Raw genomic sequence first — 26,215 nt, 5'->3', positions numbered from 1 at the left:
GAAAAAGTCTCAAGTCAAAAAACTCAACCCCCTGGTTGAATAGCTCCACACAAGCTCTCCGCCAAGCCTGTGGACAGGCAGAACGGAAGTTGAAAAAAGATAAGCTTCACGTCTCATATGATATGTTCTCGCAACACCTGAAGGCCTACCAAGCCGCTGTCAAAAAGGCAAAATCTAATTATTTTAGTGAGCTTATCAACTATCAGGCAAACAGACCCAAAGCTCTTTTTAAAACTATTGACTCTTTTTAAAATCTGGCAAACGCAGTTGACACCTTCTTAACCTGTGAGGAGTTTGCTGATTATTTTATCTGTAAAATTGACCATATCAGATCCAATATCACTTCCCGGGGGTTGCATTTCTGTTACAACTCACAGTCCCACCAGCATCCTCCAGCATTTCACTCCTCTGTCTTCCATTGAGCTGTCCAAGACCCCAACAAAGTATTGTTGCAACATGAGGTTTGTAAAGTAATAATTAGTTTTTATGGAAAGTTGATTTATATTACGAGAACAACCCTGCTAATGGAAAATAAAAGTATCAATCGTATTGATCGATATGGGCTTTTTGCAAGCCGATATAACGTGTTTTAGCACTCCAAATGTATGACTTTTATGCCATGATTTATTTTAGGTAATGAATCAACTTTTAAAAAAAAACTTAATTTCATCAAAAAACAACAACACAAATTCCATGTGGCTGTCTATACAGATATGAGCGGTGAACACACTGCAATAGCAACTATAGCGATCAATAATCAACACAGCAGGGCTTGAAGTCCCACCGCCCTGAAAATAGATGGAAGAAATATACCTGCTTCGGTAAGGGGTTCAGTGGCTTTATAAACAGCCGTGGTCCAAATAAAGACCTCTTTGCTGAGTTGATCATGGAGAACAGCAGGGCCACAGCAGCCTGTTGTCAGGGATTAAGTAGCTGCTATATTTGCCAGAGAACATCCTGCGCTCAGTATTGCTTCATATAAAGAGGTGACATTCACCCCAGCTCATACACATGTACAAAGACTGCAGCAGGCTCTGCACACTGCCCAGCGGCCGTTTTGATCTGTGTAAACAATATGATGCGGACGGATCGGATCAAAATAAGCAACAGAGCTGACAGCAGCCGCAGCGAGAAGTCAGCGGCTCGCTGTGCAGTGACAAGGTTTCTCTAATTGGGTCTTGTTCATATTATACACCGATGAATGTAATGATCGCCATGTGAGCCAGGGAATCAAAGCAAAAATCTGACACTGAATATTCAAAAAGAATTAGGGGTGTCACGATTAGGGTTGAAACGATTCCTTGAGTAACTGAAATAATTTCATTACTAAAAAACCTCGATGCAAAATGACTTGCCTCGAAGCTTCGTTTAATTAACGTTACCAACGTTGTATCGCTCACGGTGTTTCCACACGGAGGATTATTACTGTCGCACACCGGGCTGACGCTGCTTGCGACACATGCCATAAAGACTGATTACAAAATGAAAAAAGAGCGTAAATAGTGAGGTGCTAAGAGAAGAGACAGGGTGGAGAAAACGATCAGAAAATGTCCAAAGTTTAGAATCAGTTCAAACGTAATTAAAACAAAAACTCTGTACAGTGTGTCTACTGCAAAACCGAACTAGCTTACCACTATAATAGCACGACGTCAGTGCTTCAGCATCTCAACAGAAAACAGTGCGTCTAACTTAATCATCTATTCCATGAAGTGGACCCGACAAAAGTAAATCACAGAGTCGTATGGACGATGAAACTACACCAAACACAACTACCAAGAACAAAGACAAGAAAATACGTAGCGGTGACCACAATTTAATCTAAAGAGCCGACTTGTTGACTATCCCCACTAGCACCACTCTCTCTTACTCTCTCTCGTCACGGAGAAACAGCTGAGCAACGATCTACTAGCATAAGTGTAACAGAGTTGTGTAGCATTGTAATCAAATATATAAATAAAAATAGGTTGAGTATAACTAATATTTACATATAGGCCTATATACAGATCAGTCTCAGGTTGAAACTTGTAGCTCTAAAAGTTAAGTTGCACAACTTAAGGTAATGTTTATGTATGTTTAATGTATGCCTTAGTTTGAGGTTGTAATTGCATTTCAGAAAATGTTTTCTTTAATATGGCATTTAAATGCACTTAATGTTTAGTTTTTTGAGAGATGATATTGTAAGCAATGTAGGCAATAAAAATGTTGCTTTTTCCGAAAATGAAACCAAACTATTGTATATTATTGCTCTTCAATAAAACAAAAGTATTTCTTATCCGATTACTCGAATAATCGATGGAGTAATCGGTAGAATACTCGATTACTAAAATAATCGATAGCTGCAGCCCTATTCGTGATTCTTCAAATCTAGGATTTGATTTGAGTTTTCGATTTTACGGTCAGGATTCGATTAAATTTTCGATTGAAACATAATTTTTTTTCAACAGGGATGGCAATGCCACAATAGGAGCCAACAGATATCAGAAGGGTACTCTGCAACAACCGGTTGAGTGAGTTTACGAGGCGCAGTTGAATGCACCATTAGTTTAGCGGGGTGCACGTGAATGCAGCATGGAGTCCTGTCGGAGCCCACATGCTTTACCTTTGTTGTTTTTTTCCATAACTCACTCACGTGGAAGGAAAAATGTTGCCACACCGATGACTTCAAGGAAGCAGGAGGATTTTCTGTTGTTTCTCCGTCACCTCCGACGCCGGCAGTGGCCATGCTGTCTGGAATAGTCAAGCTGCAGGCTAACGGTGAACTAACGTTACCCTTGCTGTGTCTCAAATCGCACACTTGCTATTTTGAGTACATGAGTAGCACGTTCCCACTGACGAAGTATGGTCAAATGCAGTGCACTACGAGTACCTGGATGCTGCACTCAAAGCGGTCAAAATGTTGATTGTGGATCATTGGACACTACTCACCCTCAACCGTCGCCATCTTTGCTACGTAGCGGAAGCAACGGCACCACCGACTTATTTTCAAACTTGTGAAAATGGCGCAGAGGAAGCTGCTAACCCTAACAGCGTGGTTTATACATGTTTTTTTTTTTTTAAGTAAGTACCACTATAGAGCCGCCAGTTAGTAAGAAAACAAGCCAGTTTATACTATGTCGGGCGACAATAGGTAACGCTCCACCTGGCTGCATTTCATCATTAAACAGTAGAAGAAGAGTATTTTCCAGTCAGTGCGTAATTTGAGACACTACCAGACCAAACCAAACCACTACACAAGTGCGTAAATAATGTACAGAATGTACTACATATAAGTGTACTCAAAGTATCCAAATTGAAACACACTACCTTCTCGTGTCTTTAGCTGCATGCTACCAACCCGAAAGCTACACTGTCATAGCGGTAGTGGTGGAGGAGGCAGGTGGAGAGAGAAATAAATACTGGGGGAATCATCGATCCGGCTTCTGATCTATTTTCAATTTAAAATCGGAATCGTGATACCCCTAACAAAACTTTAATAGACTTTCTGTTTGAAATAAATCAGTAAAGTGTGTCTTACAGTCAGTACAAAGAGGGGAAAAAAAATCCAATGCCTGGTTTCATCTATGCACTCATACTCCATCCATCCATCCATCCATCCATTTTCAGTACCTGGAAAGAGGGAAGCGTGAGGAAGATGAGGGCAGCCCTCCAGAAGATAAATGACTCCATCTTCATGTGGATTTTCCCCCAGGTCTGGGTCTCTCTATAGCTGGGTGAGCCCCAACCTGTGTACAGTAAGACACGGCAAGTTGAAATATTTCTGGAGTTTTTAACTGTGAATAATAAATAATAATACTAAAGTAACACACACACTAGATGGTGGCAGCAGTAGCTCAGTCTGTGGTGACTTAGCTTGGGAACTGCAGGGTTGCCGGTTCAAGTCCCCATATCGAGTTTGGACTGGCAGCTAACTACCAAGTAGCTTGTGTACATTGTGTGGAATGACAAATAACAATAACATTTTAGATCAAAATTATTATATATAATGTTTTTTTTCTCACAATTTCTCACACAAGTTACGGAGTGCTTTACAGTAAAATTCTGATCAATTGTTCAGCGATGCTTGAAACATAACTGAGAATGCAGTTTGGTTGTATGGGAACATAGTATTTAGGAGACAGGGCTGGAGTTTGTGGAGTTTAAATGACATTGGTGTTTAGCCCACAGGGGTCTTATTAAAGATGTTTTGTTGCATTATGGGAAATGTAGGATCCAGGATTTTTGGAGCTTTTTTGGCAGATTTTTTTTTTTTTTTTTTATTGCAAGGAAAAAAGACAAATTTATCATTCAGTAATAGAAAAAAATAATAATCACACATTACATGGTTACAGCATATAGAAATTATTTTCTTTTCTGTTTCATATGATTGTGAATGGAATCTCTGTGGGTTTTTTGACTATTTCAAAACATCAATTAGGAAGAAAAATGTTGCCGTTGCTGTTTTCATTGTGTCATGTAGTCTTCTGTCCGTACATTTTAATCTGAACCTAATGTATGTCTTGCTGTTTCCTGTTGCTTTAGTCTCAAAACATCAAATGACTACAGTTGAAAATTAGCCGGCTGGCTGGTCCATTTACAGAAATGTTGATGTTGTCCTAATAAATAAAATAAATAAAAATAAAGTTTGTGATGGACATTTTTTCATTATTTTTGACGTTTTATAGATTACATTATTAATGATGAATTAATGGGATGAATCAATAATGCTTGTTACAATCCTATTGGTGAGGTCAAACTCATTGTAGCAGCAGTGTCCCACAGAAAGCCCCTAGGAATATCACAGGAGTATTTTAGGGCAGTGTTTCCCAACTAGGGGTAGGCTGGGTGTAACCCAGGGGGTAGCCTACTTCTGCTGTTGCCAGTGGGTACTACTTATAAAGATTGTGGAGCACTGATTTAAAAAACTAGAAAGTATGATTTGATTAACAGAACTTATCACCTGTAACACCTGAACACATTAATTTTAAACAGGTAACCTTAGGCTAGCTAGCTAAAAGTAACGAATTGGCTACATAAATGGTAAAAAGCTAAAATAAAAAATACTGCATAAGCGGCTGAAATGGTTCACAAAAGTGTTGACTTAACAGTTCAAATAGTTAGCTAAAAGTAATGGATAACAGTAGAAAAAATTGCTTTAAACGGCTAAAATGGTTTGCTAAAAGGTTTGACTAAACAGTTCAAATAGTTAGCTAAAAGTAATGGATAACCGGTAGAAAAATAGCTTTAAGCGGCTAAAATGGTTTGCTAAAAGTATTGACTAAACAGTTCATATAGTTAGCTAAAACTAATGGATAAACGGTAGAAAAAATAACTTTAAGCTGCTGAAATGGTTCGCTAAAACTAATGACTAAACAGTTAAAATAGTTAGCTAAAAGTACTTTAGCCTAATGGATAACGGTTGGAAAATGCAGCTTCAAGTAGCCTAGCCTATGCTTGCTGACCAAACGAACCTAAATATTGATAGTTCAGTAACGAAAAAAATAACAACGTACCTATCCACTTTTTTTTTTTAAATATTGTTATACATTTGTAACACATTTGGAATTGACGAAGGGATACGTGAGTTCATCTAACAGGGCTGTGGGGGTACCTCGGACCGAGGTTGGGAACCACTGGTCTAGGGAGTTAGCTAAGTGTGGTCACTGGAAGGGAAATCCACCTGCATCATAGAACACTGTACAGAGCCACAGCGACAGCAGGGACACTGTAATACTTCAATACTGTAAATACATTTTACTATTTATTCTCTTTACTTATTTTTATTTATTGTTTGTTTATCTTTAGAGTGTCTTGTACTTCCCCCCCTATCCCTTGCTGCAGCAACAGTGTGAATTTCCCCGTTGTGGGAATAAAGCATTTTGAATCTTAATCTGCCCGCATGAAGCGTGTGCGGAGACCACAGCGACTTACTAAGTTTCTGAACGTACAGCGACGCTTCCACACAATGCTTCTGTTCATGGAGTCATGCGAATCAGCAGCACCGCTTCCCGCCTGATGTGGGTGTGTGTTCGGGGAGAAATAAACACCTTACCTTCTGAGAGGAGGGGAGGATAACGGGGTTCCTGCGCTCCCTATGCGCTCATACAGTATGGAGATGCAACATCAGTTATTCTCCCAAAACAGTGCGTTTATCCACCGAGCCCCAAGCCCCCCAGTTTCCACACAGTGTCCAACACAGAAACGTCCAAAAAGTGACAGAGAGAGCCCGCTGAGTTTTTTACAGCGCGCCGGTACTTTGTCTTCGGTGAAGTGTCTCATCAGGCTCCGGGTGGCGCACAGCCCGTCTGCCTGCCTGCCTTACTTGGGGCCATAGTCAAGTTATACACAGACATAGGCTACAACTTCCGCTCAACACTTTCAAAGTAAAACACATACGGACGAACGATAAACGTTTATGTTTAAATGTCTGCTTTAGTTGACGTTATTACTCTCTTCATTTATTCATGTATTTATTCATTTCAATATTTACAAACGGAATCTTCAGCAGTGACCAAGAACGAAAATCTACGATTTTAGCTGGCTGTTTTTCTGCTTAGGGTGGAGATGTGTTAACATTCTGAGTTTTATTTTAAATGTTTTTAATTTGTTGAAAATGTGCTCAAAATGTGTGCAAAATGTGCGCAAAATGTGCGGTAAAATCTGCGGAATTCTGCGTCTGCTTAGGGTGGAGATGTGTTAACATTCTGAGTTTTATTTTAAATGTTTTAAATTTGTTGAAAATGTGCGCAAAATGTGTGCAAAATGTGCGCAAAATGTGTGCAAAATCTGCGCAAAATCTGCGGGAAAATCTGCGGAAAATCTGCGGAATTCTGCGTCCGCAGAGGGTTAAATGTGGGATTGAACTGGATAAGTTTGTGTGGGTCCTTTATGTCATGCCACGTCCGATGTGGGCATGTGGACTTGGGCTGGACCCTGGTACACTACGTCTGACCCTCACACAGATCACAGGTAAGCCCAGGCCAAATTTTCTCTGAAAAATCTAGGCCTATTTCAGCATCTGCTCATATAAACTTAATTTATCAAGGGGTAGTTTATTCGGTGTATTATTATGTTTGGTTGGTAGCCAGCCATGGGCGTATAGCACAACATTCTGGACCCTGTACATTGGCATTCTCTATGGGCCCCTCTCAGTATCCACAGCTATTCATTCTAGTATTTCTTTGCCTAATCAACCTTCATTTATTAAGCTATTATCGAGAACGCTCAGGTTCAGTTAAGGTCGCAAAGCCTTAACTGAACCTGAGCCTTCCAAGACATGGCTTTGAAGGTACAGTAAGTGTTGTTAATCCAATACACTTTTTGTCAAATTCAGCAAATATCTCCTCACTGGCAGATAACTACCGGCCAGTAGTTATCTGTCCGTGAATCTGGGGGGTGGAGCTTCTGAAGGTGGGGTTGTATTTCTTTGGCAGTTGAGTTCAAATATCAACAATCTTTACACAGCATGGCTAACTGCCAAATGAGGCTATGTTCAGAAGATTGTGTTGTCCGGTGACTGGTGCGCACAGAAGCTCGAGTGAAGATAATGACCTCTTCTGAAGAGTCCATCATGTTTTTTTAATCCTCCGTGTACTCCTTGGCTACTAGCAACTGCGTGGAGGAGGGGTGCTGAGTGATCACGGAAGGCTTGTGTCATGTGGATGCTATGACAGTGTTGTTGTCATTACTTAGAATTCCTCATGGGGGAGACAGAAACTACGCACTATAGCTTTAAAACAAACATTTGTTTAACAAGAAATAATTAGGTGCATAGTTTTCAAAATGATCATCCAAACACACATCATATTGCATTGGCATCTACAGGATCTTCTGGTTTATATCCCGCAGAATATTTAGCGTTAATAATAGCGTTTTGCGAAGTACGCCTATGTGTCCGTAAAGGATTACTCTGGCACATACATTTTTGGAATTTTGGAATTTTTTTCAGTGGATCTACTGACTTCACTGAGTATGCAATAGGGTTGCACAATTAATCGCAATGTTATCGAAATCGCAATATGGACTAGTGCAATATCCAAATCTCAGAGGGGCGCAATATTTGTTAAAGGCAAAATATGTGTCAAACCTGATCATTCCCTTCAATATCATCAATCATATTGCAATCGCAATATCAATCAAAATGATCGCAATCAGATATTTTCCTCATATCGTGCAGCCCTAGTATGCAGATGTGATTACGTTTATATTGTGTACATCTCAACTTCCCGGGGTGATTTCAAACATGCTCTAATTCTGAAGGGAGCATCATCTTATTTCCGGCAGCATCCTGTCTGTCTGTAGCAGCTTTACGCAGCGCTGCTTAGGCAGCCTCACAATGACCAACCCCTGTCCCATCATGTGGTGTGGAGGAACAGGGAGCAGTCCTTTCCATCAGTGGCCGGTTGTCTGCACTGTCACAGCTGCATGTCTTGCTGCCCTGTCTAACGCTAGTATTATAATGTTTAGAGCTCATACATTGTCACTGATGTCCACCAAAAGTCTGGGTCTGTCCAAGGTTTCGCCACTGCTCTCGGGGGAAATTGTTGGGTCTCTGTTAATTATAGAATGTGGTCTAGACCAACTCTATCTGTAAAGTGTCCCAAGATAACTTTTGTAATGATTTTATACTATACATAAAATGTAATTGAATTGATGCCCTAACTCAATTGACATCACAGTGGCATTCATACTTCATGGTGTTTTCTTTGTTTTTTTATATTTAGACTATTTCTATGTTACATATTTGCAGTAAACTTTGGTATTTTCGACCTTTCAACCCTATTTTCCGCTGTTTTTGTGTCTAAGTGACTGATGGGAACAACAATTTTTGGTCCACTATTAAGCAAAACATGCTGCAATGAACCTACAGTTTCTGTCGACTAAAAGTGCTCGTTTTGCCACTGACAGACTCCGATTATTAATAAGTGTCTGACAACAGTATGGAAAGGATCCCTACAGAGATAGACCTTTTTGTTAAAGAGTAAGATCCTTTTTGTTGAACATGAAACATTGCTATTGCCAAACCCACCAGACTCCATTTAAATGTTATCATCGTAAGTCACACTTCATTCAAAGTCTACAGAAAGAAAATAAAACTATCAAAAGCCATCTTGGTTTGTCTTTCCACTGTTCCAACAATCACCACTCTGGTTGGGTTGAAATAAACCCTTAATTTTACCCATTTACATGTGGAAGTATGCTGGCTCTATACACGCTAAAAGTACTGTTTATTTACATGGAGTCTGGTGGGTTTGGTGATGGTGGTTTTGGGGGGGGTCTATTTGTTTAGGGATCTGAAACGGCTGAGGCTTGGAGAAAAAGTTATTGTGAGATGATGTCATCTTCCAACATCCTGGTTTCTGTCAGCGTCCATCTTTCACCTGAGAGTAATACACACACACAAACACACACACTGATTATTCCTATAGTTCAGCCAAACAGAGCTCCCTGCCACCGCGAGGGGGGGGATCAAAGGGAGTGTGTGTGTGTGTGTGTGTGTGTGTGTGTGTGTGTGTGTGTGTGTGTGCGCCCCAGGCTTTTATTATGAGGTGAAGAATAGAAGCTGGCAGTGTATGAAGGGTCTGCTTTTGATTGACTAATGAGAACATCAAAAAGCTTCAGTCAGCAAAGGACCCCCAAGTCCACAACTGTGCACATCTGTGCTCTATTGAAACATACACAAAACATTTATTTTTTTTAGTTTTGATTTGTGTCTGTAGTTTTGTTTGATGTATGAAATGTTTAGTTCTAGTTGGACAATTTCTGGGTTACACTATCGTGTTGTGGCAGCGGTAATATGTTTTCTATATTCTTTATTTTGTTGCGTGTGGACATGGGACCGGAAGCTGTGGATGAAATTACTTTTGTGTTGGTGTCGTGTAATTCCGAATTCCGAATAAAATATCATATCATATCGTATATATACAGCACTGTGTATATGCAGGGGCTGATGGATGACAGACTGTAAACAGATTGAAAGATGGTTTTGCACTTGTATTGTGTAGTCAAATTGACTGTATTATAATACAGTTCTAGGCTACAGTAGTGTATAACTGTGTATTCAGTTAACCAGTCAGTCAAATGGATTCAAGATTCAAAATGTATTGTTGTCATACGCACAGTAAAGGCAGCTTATCATGCAATGAAAAGCTTACTTTGCCAGTCTTCCTTGCACAACATAAAAAAAATAAAGTCAGAATAATACAATAAATCTAGAATAAACAGTAACATATAGTCTATATATGTATAAATACAAAAGAATACAGCCAGTATAATAGTTGACAATCATTCGGAGGCAAACAGTAGATATATCATTGTATTATACAATTTCTATAATAACAGATGGACGTCACACTGTCCAAACTGAATTATTCTGTGATGGAGGTCTGGCGCCCCCTTTCATCCGAACATGTGCAACATCATTTAAAGAGAAATGTATTCTCATAAATGACTAATGACAATTATCATCTTAATAATTATGACTTCACACATTTCACTTCACTTATTTCAAATATGAAATCTGTTAAAATATGTGGTCGGTGCCAGATGGGGACAAACTTTTTTTTTTCATTGAATACTTTCAGTTTTACAGGCACTTATTGAATGTGTTAATATTAAATATATGAGGTTAAAAAAAATGTGCATTTAAAAAAGCTGGGAATCCAAATGCAGTCTTGTGATAAGTGGCATATCCGCTCCTGGCTTTTGGCTAGTCATCTCTATCAGCTGATGTCCTGCAGGAATCTCACTTAGGCCTAAGTCAAGCTAGACCGAGTTACACGACAACATAACGGAAGCTGTACAGTTTTGCCTTCAAAGTAAAGTCCTTCAGGGGGAAAACCCCCCCCCAAAAAAACATTTACTATGAACGGCACTGTTTTCATTGATGTAGTTTTTCCACACACACATTCAATGGTTCACACTTACAACACCGGATCATGTTACCTGTTCCAAGATTTAGAACCATCCTCATCCATTTTTTTTTTTTATTTGTCATATTGCCATCACAAACTTTACATCGAGGCTATATGATGTATTTTTTATATTTTCTTCCTTCTCGGTACATAACACAGTTTTGTTCAATCACTTTTTTGTCATTTATCACTTCATCTGTTCCATTACCTTTATAAACCCTTACAGTGTTTATTTTTTTTATTTTTTATTTTTAATCAGCTCTATTCTTGTCTTACGTGTTATCCATACTTTCTTGGAAGTGAATGACATTTCATTTGTTTCATGGCCAGCGGATTTCAAGGCAAACAAATTAATATCTGATAAAGTAGCCTGCATATGCAAAATAAAGTACCAGAAACGTTAGCCTATGTCTATTTTTGTAAAATGGTAGACATTCTCAACACAAGGAAACGTTGGATAGCCTATAGTGACACGGTGACAATAATAGGCTTTATGTTGCAATAAGGTGATTTTTGCAAAACTAAATTAATTTTTAATTAATTTAACTTACAATGATATTTGTTTTACGTTGGTAGTTTGTAGGCCTACTACACGCTAAAACGTTTGTCAATGACGTATTATTTTGAAAACCTTACCCGGAACTGTATTGCGTCACTTCGGCTCACTTGTCGCTAGCGGCGCTCTTGACAGTGCGTCTACTCGTCAAATGTGATTAATTTCAGCTGTGGATACCTTTTATGCAGGAAAACGGGCCGCTTGACAAGTACAGAGGACCACATACAGAATTCCCATGTGCTGATCGATGAACTTTCCAGAGTGGTTCAATGCGACTTTTATCTTTTCTAAAGACCACCGAATCAACGTCACGTTACTTTACTGTGGCCCCTAGCTATTTTTGTAGCTGTATGTCTTAGTCTAACTGCACTATAACTATCTGGACTGGTTGTGGACCCTGGCTACAGAAGTTTATATCCCACCACCACCACCATCATCATGGCCTCTGCCACCTCGACCCCCGCTGCCGCCGCCTCCAGCAGCCGCTCCAGCCGCTCCGTGAGCCGCTCCGCCGGCCGCACCGTAGCCTCCACCGGCCTGGCCGCATCCAGCACCAGCCCGACCCGCCTGTCCCGCATCCAGGAGAAAGATAACCTACGACACCTCAACGACCGCCTCGCCAACTACATCCAACGGGTCCAAGAGTTGGAGAGTGAACGGTCTTCCATATTGTTTCAGCTGGAAGAAAAGGATGACTCGAAAAGCCGGGAGATGGGCAACGTGCGGCGGCTGTACGAGGAGGAGTTGGCCGATGTCAGGAAGTCCCTGGACGGCCTGGCCGGAGAGAGGGCCCGCTTGCAGATCGACTGTGGAAATCTCTGCGAGGAGAACAGGAAACTCCAAGCCAGGTAACGTTAATAGCGGATAGGGTAATTAGCTATATACGAGCAAGCAGGTACCAGAGAAGCTGCTACGCCGGACTCCGTTTAAAAATGAGCTCATTTAATGCAATCTTGCTTGGCGTTAGACGCACGTAACATTACCTGCAGAACACATATTGGCATTTCTACATTTCAGTGCCGCTGTATAATTCGGAGTGTATTCAATACACCAAGCGGCATGTTTCTCAGAAATAATCCTCCTTTCACAACTCCCGCTGCCCTCAGTGGCGTATTTCGGAGAGAAATATTGTACTTTTTTACTCCACTACATTCATCTGACGGCTTTAGTTACTTGTCAAATTAAGATGTTTGCACTCAAAACACATGGAGTTTATAAATTGTTTTATTATAAATGAAACTAACCAACAATGTAACGGCCAGCTGAAATGATTAACCATTAAACACACAACTGTTAGGATCCTTTCCAGTTTCTAAAATGGGAGGATTTTTCTGCATTTACTACTTTTTACTTGTAATACTTGAAGTACATTTTCCTGACGATACGTACATACTTTTACTAAGTAACATTTTCAATGCAGGACTTTTACTTGAAACGGTGTTTTTAAAGTGTGGTATTGGCGCTTTTACCTAAGGATCTGAATACTTCTTTCTCTGCTGCAGAGAAGTTCCTTAGAAGGTGTCTGGTGGGTGGGTGGATGGATGGCTGACAGAGGCCGCGTCAGACCTACACACATCTGATAGGAGTTTGGCGTGACTTTAGAGAACTAGCTCAGTAGTTTTTCTGTGCTGCTCCTAATTGTTCTGATGTTGTCCCCCTTCAGGAACCAGAAGAAGGAGAGCGAGTTGGCGAACGCGTTGGCGCAGTGGAGGAAAGTGGAGGCGATGCTGAGCTCCAAGGATGCCGAGTACACCAAGCTGCTGTCTGAGAACCGGAGACTCGCTGAAGAAGTGGCCGACCTGCAGGAGCATCTGGAATACGTATGAACTGAAGCTAGATTGAAGCTAGGACTGTGGAAGAGTGTTGCAGAAAAGTTGTTTGGCCCAGTGGCAAGTGTCTTTTATTTTCGAGGAGGGCCAGGATGGTGCCAGTCCCAGACTGATGGCAGCATTAAATGTAGAACCTGATAGTTTCTGTGATAATCGAATCATGGACACAATCGGTAACTTTTAGAATTTAAAAAAGATGTGAAGACAGATTCCTTAGGGACCGACATTAAGTCAGTACTAACGGCTAACTGGAGATTTGAAAATATGACTACGTCTAAGTTTCCAATCGAGCCGCCCTACTGTAGTTTAAAAAATGTCCTAAAAATACATAAATCAATAATTGCCAGTGGCTTAGTCCTTGTGGGGGGGCAACTTAGGACCGGTGGGCCACCAGGCTTGCAACACACTGGGGGTAAACCCTGATTTATTTGACAAAATATTTTTCAATGAGTATTGATACAAAAAAGGTCATTCCCTTCGTGTGTGTGTGTGTGACAGGAGACACAATGTTGTCCACGTTTGAGCTTTTTAAAGCTATAGTGCAGGGGTGTCAAACTAACTACTTTCCTTGCATTGTTTCCCAAGGCGTGGTTAGGGCTTAGGTTAAGTTTTGGTTAAGTGTAGCAGAGTTAACTGGTTGGTAAGGGGGGGGGAAAAGCATATCAACAGGGAAACATACTAGAGCCCGACCGATAAAGGATTTTTAAGGCTGATATCGATACAAATATTTGGTAATTTAAAAATCCGATATATTGGCCGATTCCAGAAATGCGTAACGAAACAAACAGATTTCCCTAACATTAGTTATTTGTAGTTTGAGTCCTCACTAAAAAAAATGATAATGGAGTTTAAAAATAAACTTGTTTGTTTTTTATTGTCACAACAGAACAGAGTGACATCAAAATGTATGAAAGTTCTGATAAAATGTATAAAAATACAAACTTAGGATATGAAACTTAAAGTCCTTTTTTTTGAATGAAAACACAAGAACAAAAAACATAATCAGTGTTGCCAACAGGGATGTTGTAGAGCGCCCTCTGGTGGACAAACTATGCAACGCCAACACTCAGAACATGGTTGAAAAATGTTTTGTCCATTTTTATTTGATGTTAAATAAAAATGTGTCGTCATAAATGATTCTGATAAATGCATATTTAAAAAATTAAAAAAAAATTAATTTAGCCGCCATTATAAATGCCGATACCTTGGAAAATGCCAAATATCGGCCCGCCGATAAATCGGTCGGGCTCTAAAACATACTTAAACACAACACCGGCAACTCTAAAGCTCCCTAATTAACGGTTGCCTCGTTTGTGTAACCCGTACACATACAGAAATGTAAAAAGGACAATTTGTGGTGGCTTGAACAAATAAGATGCGTGTTGATTATTAAGCTTCGGAAGTGTTAGGAGGCTCGTTCTGTGGCTGGTAGGATGGCAAATGTTGGTCAGTCAGATTTTCATTTCTCTGAAACTTTAGTCTTGTCTTTGGCAGTATCGGAGGCCTTTCCAATACTGGTAGCGGAACAACTCTAGTTGAAAGTCAAATTTGTTAGGATTTCACCGTCTTATTTTGTGAATTGTGTAAACCTGTTTTCAAAGTAATGCTGACCACGGCTGTCACAGAACGCCGCAGTGTTTCCCCTAAAAGTGGCTGCAGTTATTGACAGTCTTTTTAATTAGTAGTAAACAAGAAATGACTGAGGATTCAGTTATTCCTCATGGTTTGGGACGAAGGACGACAAACCGATTATCAGTTGAGTCACCTTATCGTGTGTGTGCGCGTGTGTGTCCTCCTCAGGCAGAGGGCGTACTGGGCGATGCAAAGAACCAGCTGAACTGTGAGATCCTGAGGAAGGTGGACATGGAGAACCAGGTGCAAACGCTCAAAGAGCAACTGGAGCTCCAGAGGAACATCAGTGAGCAGGTGAAACGCACGCACGGCCCTAAGCGAGTAAAAAAAATCAGCAGGTGCAATAATGTCTATATTTCATCAGTATTTTTTTAATACAGTGTATGTTTTTGATACCCTTTTACAATTACGACTATTTATCTTTAAAGCTGTTTTCTTTTTTATATTCTACTTTTATTTTCTATATTTATATAGCTTTATATTTTAACTGTTATCATTGTATTTCTCATGTTTTGTAAAGCTAACTCTAAGAGCAATGCGCACAAATTCCAATGTACCTGTACGGCCCTGTGCAGATGGCAAACGCCTATTCTATTCGAAGATGGCAATCTTAACTACATTTCTAACATTCACCTCAACACAATTTTTAAATTCCACCCATTCCCGTCTTCCTCGGCGTAGTGTGTTCATCTGCCCCAGGCTGATCGCAGTTGTTTTATCGATGTTTATTTTTGAAGGAGGTCTTGGAGATCCGAAGCCGACAGGACAGTCGTCTGGTGGAGGTGGACTCGGTACAGCGGAGAGAGTTTGAGAGCAAGCTGTCGGAGACGATTCAGCAACTCCGTCACGACCATGAGTCTCAGCTGCAGCAGTACAGAGAGGAGCTCGACAGGACGTTCAGTTCAAAGGTACAGGCCGTAGACTGTAGAAATAAAAGGCAAAACGTCTGGGTCTGAAAAGTGAAGCCAATAATGGAAGCGCCTTGTCCTGCATTCTATCTAACCTCCAGCAGGGGCCGACTCCACTGGCTCCAAAAAGCAGTTTGTTTCTATAGAAGTCTATGAGAAAATGAGCCTACTTCTTACTTTGATTTATTACCTCAGTAAACATTTTCATAATGAGTTCATGGTCTCAATCGCTAGTTTCAATCAGTGTCCTTCAATACGGCATTATGTTCATTTAGTAAATGATTGTCCCATTTATTTTAAAATGGATGCTAAAGCAGGGGATGCTTTAGGACCTGTCAATCAGGACAGAGGCTTGGCGATGTTAACCATGCTAACACTGTGGACATTAAAATAGACCAACTTGTTTTTTTGGTGTTGTCTGTGTTTTCATCTTAAACGTTGACCCTTCCACTGTGTGTTTTCACTTCAGCAAAGTTAAATGTGTCATTTTGGTTGCCTAAAATATGTTGTTCTGCCAAACAAGCTAGCTAGCTAGCATTAGCTGGTACCTTAAAGGAACACGCCGACTTATTTGGACTTTAGCTTATTCACCGTATCCCCCAGAGTTGGATAAGTCCATACATACCCTTCTCATCTCCGTGCGTGTCGTAACTCTGTCTGACGCACCCACAGCTAGCCTAGCTTAGCACAGATCCTGGAGGTAACTGGCTCCAAGTACATGTAACAAGGTCACATGAGACACAGCCATCTTCTAACCGTATACATACTATGGAACTATATTCTCAGAAGGCGAAGCACTGCTACTTGTGCGAGTGATTAGCGCAACACCTTTTTAAAAGCACCGTTGTTACTCTCTGCTCCTCACCACGGGGCTTCTCAGGTGCTGCGAGCAAATCACTCCGCCCAAGTAGCAGAAGTTGCAGTGCTTCGCCTTCTGAGAATTAGAGATGTTCCGATACCAGTATCGGTATCGGCTCCGATACTGCCTAAAACGCTGTTATCAGTATCGGGAAGTACTGGATTTATGCACCGATCCGATACCACGTAATAAAGCCCTAAAGGAAAAAATACGTTAAAGTAGTTTATTTGTTCTTTTTTTCGTTATAACTGACTGTCAAACTGCATAATAGAGTTCTGTGGCATTCATGTTTCACAAAGAGTTTAACCTGAGCCAGACCGATGACAAAGATAGAAATAATATCACATCCATACAGGGATAGTAGTATACAGTTATTAAAACATAATAAAATATGACACACTGGTATCGGATCGGTACTCGGTATCGGCCGATACGCAAGTTCAGGTATCGGGAAGCAAAAAATGGTATCGGACCATCTCTACTGAGAATATAGTTCCCAGTATGTATACTGTTAGAAGGTGGCTGTGTCTCATGCAACCTTATTTGTACACGTGACTATACAAATTACAACATGTAAACAGGAAAATGTTGGCGTTATTTTGTCACTTATTGGGAGCAGTAGGCTAGATGGAGCCGGTTACTTCCAGGATCTGGGCTAAGTTAGGCTAGCGGTGGGTGCGTCACGACACGCACGGAGATGAGATGTATGGACTTATCTAACTCTGGGGGATGCGCTGAATAAGCTAAAGTCCCAGTTAGTCGGCGTGTTTTTTTTTTTCTTTTTTAAAAAGAAAAGTGTGCCGATTTTCTGTACTGTCATGCATGCAGATAAATCGCGGCAGTACCACGAGGTTCACGTTTACCTGCCGGTGAATCGCCGCTGGATGACTCACTTCAGTAGGGCTGAAAACCTGCAATTTTCCCTCTTTAGCGCAGCGCCATGAGACCATAAACGACACTGGCTTGGCTGCGTCATCCTGCCCTGCTACACGCTCTTGTCAAAAATCATCACGTCTGGTTTCAAACAACCAAGAGGGCGATGGCCAAATTGCCAAACTCAAGGCTTCAAAACGGCAGTCCACTAACCAGTGGGTGACGCTACTGCTGCTACGTCCATTATTTTTACAGTGTATGGGACAAACGCAGAATTTAGGATCATGCGTTTCAAAGTGTCCCAGATTTTTTTCTTTTTTTTAAAATTTTTTTCTTTTTTCTTTTTTTTTTTCTTTGTGCGCTGCAGTTGCAGAATGCCCAGCAGGCTGCGTTGGAGAAGAGCCAGGTTGCTACAGCCACCAGAGACGAACTAGAAACCACCAAGCTCCGAGTGGAGAGCCTCAGCTCCCAGCTCCAGCAGTACCAGAAAGATGTAAGTGCGGTCCGTAACCCACACCTATACAGTATTAGTTTTAGTGCCTAACTTTATTATATTAATGAATTGAGCGCGTGACTTAATTATATTGATGAATTAAGACTATCAGCTCCACACAACTCTCTCTGTATTTCTCAGTATGGCTATTTTTAGAGGATTGTGGCGTCCGGCGACTTTTGCACGCAGAAACTCGAGTGAAGATAATGACCTCTTCTAAAGAGTCCATGGGTGTTCCGTGTCCTCCTTGGTTACTAGCAACTGCGTGGAGGGGAGTGCGCGATCACGTGATCACTTGAGGCTTGATCATGTGGATGCGACAACAGTTTTGTTCTCATTCCTTAGAATTCCTCATGGTCGCGCCAGAAACGATGCACTATAGCTTTAAATGAATATGCACCAGCCACAGTATTCCTTACTCCCATGATACTTTAAAGCGGTGTCTTAAATCGTTGACTTATTTACATGTTGTGTGTTCTTAGCTGGCTTATTGATAAACCTGCATTCAGACATCTGCTGTTTTTAGTAGTATTGGTATCAGTACCGGTATCGACTTTTTTTTTTTTTTTAAACGATACCCAGCCCTAGTTATGGTTCCAGACCGTTTGTTGCCAGCTTTGTTGGTTCTTCCCCCGCTGCTGCCATTCAGTTGTTCCCGTCTCTGTCAGAAAGCAGCGCTGGAGGGCCACTGCCAGGATCTGGAGCGGACTCTGGACCGGGAGCGGGAGGTCTGGCAGCACCGGATGGATCAGAAGGAACAGGAGCAGCTGAGCATGAGGAGCCAGATGTTCGCCCAGCTAGAAGACTACGAAAACCTGCTGGACGTCAAGCTGGCCCTAGACATGGAGATCAACGCCTACAGGAAGATGCTGGAGGTGGAGGAGCAGAGGTATGCCCGGGATCTACACGGGTGGGAGTCTTCACCGGTCTCGCCATTCCATTACCATTATCCCGTCAACGGTTGGAATCCATTCGATATCACGATGGGTCACCTCCTCAATATTATTATATATTGCTACACATGGTTTTCACACATCAACAAATTCAAGCAGTCTGATATAAGTATATAAACTGCCCTTTTTATTGTATCTGCTCTTAAAAAAAGACACTTCCTGAATGTAGGGGAGTCTGAACACAGCAGGCAACCAAAAAAAGCAAGCATCAGTAGGCAATCGATTATGGTCTGTCACTGCATCCATGCAGAATCGTCGCTGTCCGCATCGTCCCTAGTTCTACGGGATGTAACCGTTGAGCAAGGCAGCATCCATTTTACTGTCTGCTTTTTAGGGGTGGTTCATGTATGTATCGTGATTGTGATGACTTCTAAACTCTAAAGATTTTTGATTCACCTAAATATATTCTGTTATACGGTACGCTGACAGCGACTAGATCTGTTTCCAGCAAAACCAAGCGAAAGCAGAAAATCCATGTTATGTTCTTCTTTACAGATGAAATAAATGTCTGACATGTGATGTGCATTCTTCTTAGAAATTAATTGCTTTTTAGAGATGTCTCCGTGATATATTGTCTCTAGAAGTGTATTATTCAACTTTTTTTGTTAAAGAAGGAAAAGAAAATCCCAATACTCAATACAATCGGATCGCAATACTTCCAGAATCGCAGTGAATGACTGTCGCAATACAAATCCAATCGTGAAAGAATCGAATCGGGACAAAATCGCATCGTCCCGGCTTTCAGAAATCCGAAATATTTGGTCATTTTCTTCTCAGGTTGCATCTGTCACCCAGCCCCTCCCAGCATGCAGCCATAGCCCGGACACATGAATACAGCAGCCGCAAGCTCCGAGGGAAGAAACGCAAGCACGAGGGAGCCTCTGGCAGCTCGCCGGCCTACAAGATGTCCAGTCGCTCCATGGAGAGCGGCGCTGTGAGCGTGGCAGACGTTGACGCTGACGGAAAATATGTCCGACTGAAGAACAACTCCGAGACGGTAAGGCTCCGTTCAGACCTTAGACCTTTTTAAGTCTTGACTGATTTCCAAGTGATCAGATTGGATTTGTGTGTTCAGACATCACCAATCTATCTGCATAGGTTGCTGTGGTAACAACCTAGGTGTCGCTGTATTTGCGCTGGCTTTCTAGTATCGTGCAATAGAGCTGTAACAATTCAAAATTTTTGCTGTACAATTAATTGCCATTAACGATAAAATTGCTCTCAGTCAAATAAAAAAAATGTATTTATGTATTTATTTTTCAAACAAATTAAAGTTTTGAATGAATTCGAGGATACATCTTTTGTTTAGATCAATGTGGCCCAGATAATGTAATAACACAAGTACACAGCCTATGAAGTAAACCACACCTATCTTATCTGCGGATTAATTGCGGTTTAATAAAGAAACATGGATGACTAAAAAAAATTATGATTTTAGACAAGAGGATGAAATCAAGCTTATTAACACAAGGAAATAATGGCTGGACTTGAAATACATGTTTTGTTCATAAAGTTAGTACTTAGTTTCATGTCTACCTTGTATCATCTGCAGCTATCTCTTACAAAAACGCGTGTTCTCCTGGTCTGAAGTATACGTGAGGTGACGCATTCTCACTTTTAAAAAATGGGCGTTTGAGTGGGAGAAATAGTTCATGCGTGGTTTTTGTGTTTTGCATATCGTTTATACATCTGGCTCCTGAACACACGACTGACTTCTGTTCCTGTAGACCCAATCACAATGTTTGTTTACGATAACTTCGGCTAGAAACCTCCTGCATCCCGTATGTACAAGTTAACGGCGCTGAGCAAACGGAGGCGAGGAACAACTGGGTATACTCTCATCTCCTTCATCTAAGATGCATGTTTGATGCTTTCATACGTATGTCAACACTTTGACTAATGTTAGCTTGGAGAGCTGTTGTACCTGTTGGGCCACAGACTGAAGAAAATCGATTGATTTAACTGCTCCCTGTCCTGTTTTTCTGCGTTTTTCAGGAGCAGCCGCTGGGTGGATGGGTGGTCCGGAGGTTGTACCCCGGCTCTGGGGACCTCTCCTTCCACATCCCCCCCTCCTACGTCCTGGCTGCTGGGCAGACTCTCACAGTGAGTAGTAATTATGTGTAACTGTATTTCCATAAGCTCCCCTGCACAGAGAAAAAAACTCATGATAGGGTTTCCTCCCCAGTGTTTTGTAAACCTGGTGACCCACTGGGCCTAAGTTGCCCCCCACCAGGCCCAAGCATGTGGCAATGATTTTATGATTTAGTAGGGGTGCACGATTCAGAAAATGTTACGATTCAGTATCGATTTTTAGGCTCAAGATTCGATTAAACTCTATTTTCGATTTAAAAAAATTAGCAGTATGTAAATGTAGTTACATCCCATGTGTTGCAGTAGACATACTTATTTTAAAAAAATGAATAGATTTTTGGAATTCTATGAATCGATTTTGAACCAGTAGAGCTTGAATCGCAATACAAATGTGAATCTTTTTTTTTTTTTTTTTTTTAAACCCTGGTCTGGCTACACCGCCTATCTATTCTGGGATAGGAGGGAAAAACACTCTGGCTTGTTTTTTATATTTCTTTAAACCAATCACGACTGTCCTGGGCGGCGTTAAACACCGATTGGCAGAGATAGCGAGAGGGGAGGGACATCCCGGATGTCGGGCTTTTATCCCAGCAATGTTCATCAATTGGAGCCAGACTCAGGAGGTAGGTCGGTTAGTAATCTGAAGGTCCCCAGTTTGATCTCCGGCTCCTCCAAAGAGGGTGTCGAAGTGTCCTTGAGCAAATGCTGAACCCCAGTTTCAAGAGTTTCAGTTTTAATTGGCGCTCCCACATGTTTTTATTGTATGGCTGTTCTTTTTTTTCTCATGTTTTGTCTCTGAATTTGTATGTATGCATTTTATGCTTCGTGGTAGTTGTATATTTTGTCTGTTATTCTGCTGTACAGACCTTTTTTTTATTTTGAAGTGCTCTGTCAAAGTTTGATTAACGCGTGTGCTGTCAGATCTGGGCAGCAGGTGCCGAGGCGGAGGCTGATCCTGGGGACCTGATTCTACAGGGCCACACGAGCTGGGGCCCCGTCACTGAGATCAGGGTGATTCTTCTGAACCCCAACCACGAGGTAAGTGGAGCAGTGTGCACGAGTGCATTCTGGGAGATGTAGTTTGCTTCAAGCCCTGCCATCTGTGCCTTTCCAAGACCATTTTTGATGCGATTTTTCTTAAATAAAATGCCAAAAAGTAGTGGCATTGACCTTTTTGTAAAATCTTGGTCCAACCCTCATACAGTACGTGCTCCAGATCCTGATCATAAGTGTTTGTTCAGGGTCCTTTTTGTCTCAGCTAAAGGGACCCTATAATAATTACTGTTTTATTGAAATGTTGGAATTGATTTTCATATTTTTACGCCAGAGGATGTATTTTAATTTGTCCAGTAGAGGCTAGGGCAGATGGAGGTAACCTTTTTCTAAAGTTACAGTATTTAACTGTCCTTTCCAGTGGTTCCTTTTTAATCTGCTTTTAACCACCTGTATCCCTTTTTTAAATAGTGTTTTTTTTTTTCTTCTTTTTTTTCCAGGAAGTAGCAGAGCGCAGGGTGTGTATGCAGCACAGGGGTGAGGAGGACACTGAACTGGAGTTTGATGAAGAATTTGTGGCGGGCAGTGACATCCAGCACTTTCGGAGACAGGTAAACGCACGCCGACTCACGAAACCAGCCCAAAACCCAAGAGTTCCATAACCTCAGTATGAAGAGTGAAGTGCTCTTACAGATACAAGCACACATGCTTTACTATATGAAACTTGACGTCCCGTTTTTTTTCTGCCTACACTGAAGCCAAAGAGGAAGAAGAAGTGCTGTTCTGTCTCTTGAGTGCAGACAGACAGCGTGCCGTACAGTAGGTGATACAGTAGGTCCCCCCCCTGGCTTGTCTCTGCTGGGCACGGCTCTGTGTACCAGTCACAGAATGCATGGCTTGTTTCATACATTGCTGCTGCTGCCGCCTTTTTTATTTTTTTATTTTATTTAGCACGACTTTCAGCATCACAAAGCAAGTTGAAGTCTGTCTCTGTCTGGGTAACCTGTAAGGGTGCAAATCACAAGTTTTATCACGATACGATTTTGTATCGGTTCTTCGGACAATGATGGGATACTTTCGGATATCTGTCTGCCACAATACGATTTTGATTGAAATCGGGGGGGCTTGGGATCGACGAGATATCATTCATGCCCATTTAACACAATCGGTTCCATTCATAGCAACTCACAAAAAGCAACTAAAATAAGATTTAACTATTTTGCAATGCTCCGGTCTGAAACCTGCCAGTCCTTTTGGTTTAAAGAAATTGCCAGAGCATGTTTTTTTCTCCCATCCCGAAAAATGCTGTGGGGACTAGCCAGACCCTCGTCTGGAGCGCTGTGGTTAATGTTAATGCGGTGCAAGGCAAACGGGCCACGAACAATCTAAATGAGCCGCTTACTAAACTGCTCTCTTAACGCACTTTTGTTGTAGACGAGATACAACATGGCATCTGCAACCTGCCTGCTAAACGCCTGACATGTTAATATGGTTTAATGTTAATTTTCCAATCATTTGTGTACAAACTTAATTGAAGAGCAGTATTTCTTAATTTGCACAAATTGGTCAGGGTTAGCCCAGCTTCATAATATACATTTTCATGTGTATGTAATGTTTGATTGTACAGGTACAACGGACACAGCAATGCCTGTAATGCAATAACACATTGTGAATGACTGAAGCATAAACTACCTTGCATTTTAAGTAATACCAAAAACTTTTTAGTAAAAACCTGCTGAATACCATCTTCTCAAAAGCTTAAGTTTGGTTTAAAAGGATTTCAAGACACCCAAGGCTCTGAACTTTCCCAAACGACAATCCTTCAGTTGGTAGGATAAACGGTGATCTGGATTACCTGGGTCACGTTCAGCCCCAATGAAATGTTAGCAACACATTTTTAAAAACTGCAACGGGCGGTTCTTTGAGCACCCTGTCGTGTGCGCAAGCGCTCTGCTTTTATATTACCACGAGTTTAGAGACGCATCTCAGTTGATTGGGTATCACATGTGACACAGCCACCAAACGAGAGAAAACGTAACTCAAAGCCCGTTGCACACCGTTTCACACCGTTCAACGCAGAAACCGTAGCTACACGGTGCAGACTGTTTTGAGATTGAACGTGCCCCTGGTTTACCACACGATGCCAGCTGTTTGCTGCCCACCGGTACCAGCCTGCTCCGGACTCATCTGCCATACCTTCCCCTAACCGGAATGCACGTTCAGTGCTAACCACACTGCCTGTATGAGACCTGCATGTGTCCCATGGTGCTAAGTGACTCAATATAATGCTACCGTTTTTGTTTTTTCAGGATCTATCTAAGGAGGCGAGCTGTGCTGTCATGTGACTTCTGCTGTGCGCCTAGAAAACATGGAGCGGCTCTGGAGGACAAAACGTCTGCTGCTGTCTAGTTCCGCTGTTGTCTCATACAACAAACTGGACTCTGACAAACTGCAGTACGTACATACAGGACATTGCGCTGTTAGTGTGACTGTGACCAGCTCCGAGGCCTTAGAGCAACAGTATCCACCTCAGTTTTCCTCACGTTTCATCGCTCTAACTGCACAACATATGAACTTTGCCTTGATTTGATTTCATTTTAAATGTGTGTGTGTGTGTGTGTGTGTGTGTGTGTGTCTCTCAAATAAAACTTGTTAGCGTAATAGTTATAAATTAATAAAGTTATAAATGCAGTTTGGTCAGACACTTGTATTAAGACTGTTTATTACAACAAAAGCATTCTAGTTAAATTTGGCGGGAAAAGCTGTGTGCTAGAAGGCTCACACAACACTTAACTTACTGTTAACTAAATGAATGGGAGGAAGCAGCACAAGTTAAAGGGTTGGTTCAACCAAATACCCAACAAATGTTGCACATTTTCAAATGCACTTTCTCACTTTCCTCTGGTATTTACAATGCAGATGGTTATGGTTTTATCACTCACAGCATTGGGAAGAAACCTCAGGATTTTTAGAAACGGTATCCTGGTTTCTCAGGGTAGGCCACAAAACAGGTATGATTCCTCCACTTTTTGATGCGCATCAATTTTGCGCATATGCTTAAGTGTTAACGCAGGAAAGGTCTTTTGCATCTGGCTGCTGTGGTAACATTTGGAATACTAACACAAAGGTCTCTGAGCAGCTCACAACTATTCTTACTGACAGAGTGCCAAAAAATAATAAGAAACAGATGGTTGGCATCAATCATCAATGAAATAATTACTAATTTTCATAGGGACTACTTCAGAAAGTAGTTCCAATGAAACGTCAACAATGAGGTCAGTGGATATAAGGGACACTGTTTCTGGAAAGATCGCATCGCTCTCGATTCGGGGAAAGTAGGGAGAACCTCACCAACTCCAACACCACAATCCAACATGGCTGCTCTGAGCTTTAACAGTAGTAAAAGCTGTAGTTATATACAGTTTATGAGCACTTCTGTCTTATGAAATCAGTCGTACACACAGTCCTGTCCAGCTTCTATCTGTGGACGTGTCGCTATGGGGTTTGAATGCACAAAGTACAGTGTAGTACGTTGCTAACAGCTATTGCTAACCGGGCTGGAGTCCCCCTTACTCCAGTTTTTCCTACTTGTAACTAGAGATGTACCGATACCAGTATTGGAAAAGCCTCCGATACTGCCTAAAATGCTGGTATCAGTATTGGAACTCTGGATCTCTATGCATTGATCTGATACCATGTAATTTAGACCTTTTAAGAAAATCTACTTTGAAGTAATTTATGTTCTTTTTCCGTTATGACTGTCAAACTGGATAGTAAAATAAAAATTCTATGGCATTCATTGTTTGTTTGTTCCTGTTTCACAAAAGGTTTAACCCGAGCCAGACCGTACAAAAATGATAGAAATCATATCACATCCATGCTGGTATAGGATCAGTCCTCGGTATCGGCCGATATGCAAGTTCAGGTATCGGGAAGCAAAAAATGGTATGGGACCATCTTTAGTTGTAACTGCAGTAAGCTCGGGTGTGACGTCATTCCCATTTCCGACTTCTAAAGTAAACGGAACGCAGTATAAACGCTACGATCAGCTGTGGCATGAATAATGAACTAATTGAATAGTTTGTGTGTGTGATTGACTCAAATCGGAACAGCTGAAAAGCTACAAAGCTAGACATTAG

At 41.3% G+C, this 26,215-nt stretch overlaps 2 protein-coding genes across 5 annotated transcripts in view; one reads left to right on the top strand and one right to left on the bottom strand.

Moving 5' to 3' along the window:
* adamtsl3 (ADAMTS-like 3) overlaps window positions 1-6,274 on the bottom strand; it is a 243,556-nt gene extending 237,282 nt beyond the window's left edge. The window contains exons 1-2 of the mRNA XM_078256216.1: window positions 6,029-6,274; window positions 3,607-3,722 (exon numbers count right to left, since the gene is read on the bottom strand). Coding sequence (XP_078112342.1) covers window positions 3,607-3,672 — 66 coding nt within the window. The 5' untranslated portion in view covers window positions 3,673-3,722; window positions 6,029-6,274. The remainder of the gene's footprint in view (window positions 1-3,606; window positions 3,723-6,028) is intronic.
* A 5,601-nt stretch (window positions 6,275-11,875) lies between these two features.
* On the top strand, window positions 11,876-25,778 carry lmnl3 (lamin L3). Of its 4 annotated transcripts, none has more exons than XM_078256042.1 (12): window positions 11,876-12,293; window positions 13,109-13,265; window positions 15,075-15,200; window positions 15,644-15,814; window positions 17,914-18,039; window positions 18,708-18,928; window positions 19,770-19,989; window positions 20,988-21,095; window positions 22,005-22,121; window positions 22,577-22,687; window positions 22,835-22,895; window positions 24,386-25,778. In XM_078256042.1, the coding sequence occupies exons 1-11, from the start codon at window positions 11,884-11,886 to the stop codon at window positions 22,868-22,870; spliced, it is 1,803 nt and encodes a 600-aa protein (XP_078112168.1). In that variant the 5' UTR covers window positions 11,876-11,883; the 3' UTR covers window positions 22,871-22,895; window positions 24,386-25,778. The 4 variants fall into 4 exon arrangements, with proteins under 4 accessions (XP_078112168.1, XP_078112118.1, XP_078112043.1 ...); XM_078255992.1 differs by having other exon boundaries at window positions 22,835-22,899; XM_078255917.1 differs by having other exon boundaries at window positions 22,835-22,907.
* The last annotated feature ends 437 nt before the right edge of the window (window positions 25,779-26,215 follow it).

Source organism: Sander vitreus, chromosome 1, assembly GCF_031162955.1.
Source record: "Sander vitreus isolate 19-12246 chromosome 1, sanVit1, whole genome shotgun sequence".
NCBI classification, from domain to species: domain Eukaryota; kingdom Metazoa; phylum Chordata; class Actinopteri; order Perciformes; family Percidae; genus Sander; species Sander vitreus.
Note: the sequence above shows the minus strand (reverse complement) of the source record. Positions and strands in the feature narration are given on the sequence as shown.

Excerpts from the sequence above, each read along its gene's own strand:
- lmnl3 (XM_078256119.1), top strand. The coding sequence starts at position 11,884 with ATGGCCTCTGCCACCTCGACCCCCGCTGCCGCCGCCTCCAGCAGCCGC. Across the intron at positions 12,294-13,108 it reads AACAGGAAACTCCAAGCCAG|GAACCAGAAGAAGGAGAGCG; the intron begins GTAACGTTAATA and ends GTCCCCCTTCAG. Across the intron at positions 13,266-15,074 it reads TGCAGGAGCATCTGGAATAC|GCAGAGGGCGTACTGGGCGA; the intron begins GTATGAACTGAA and ends TGTCCTCCTCAG.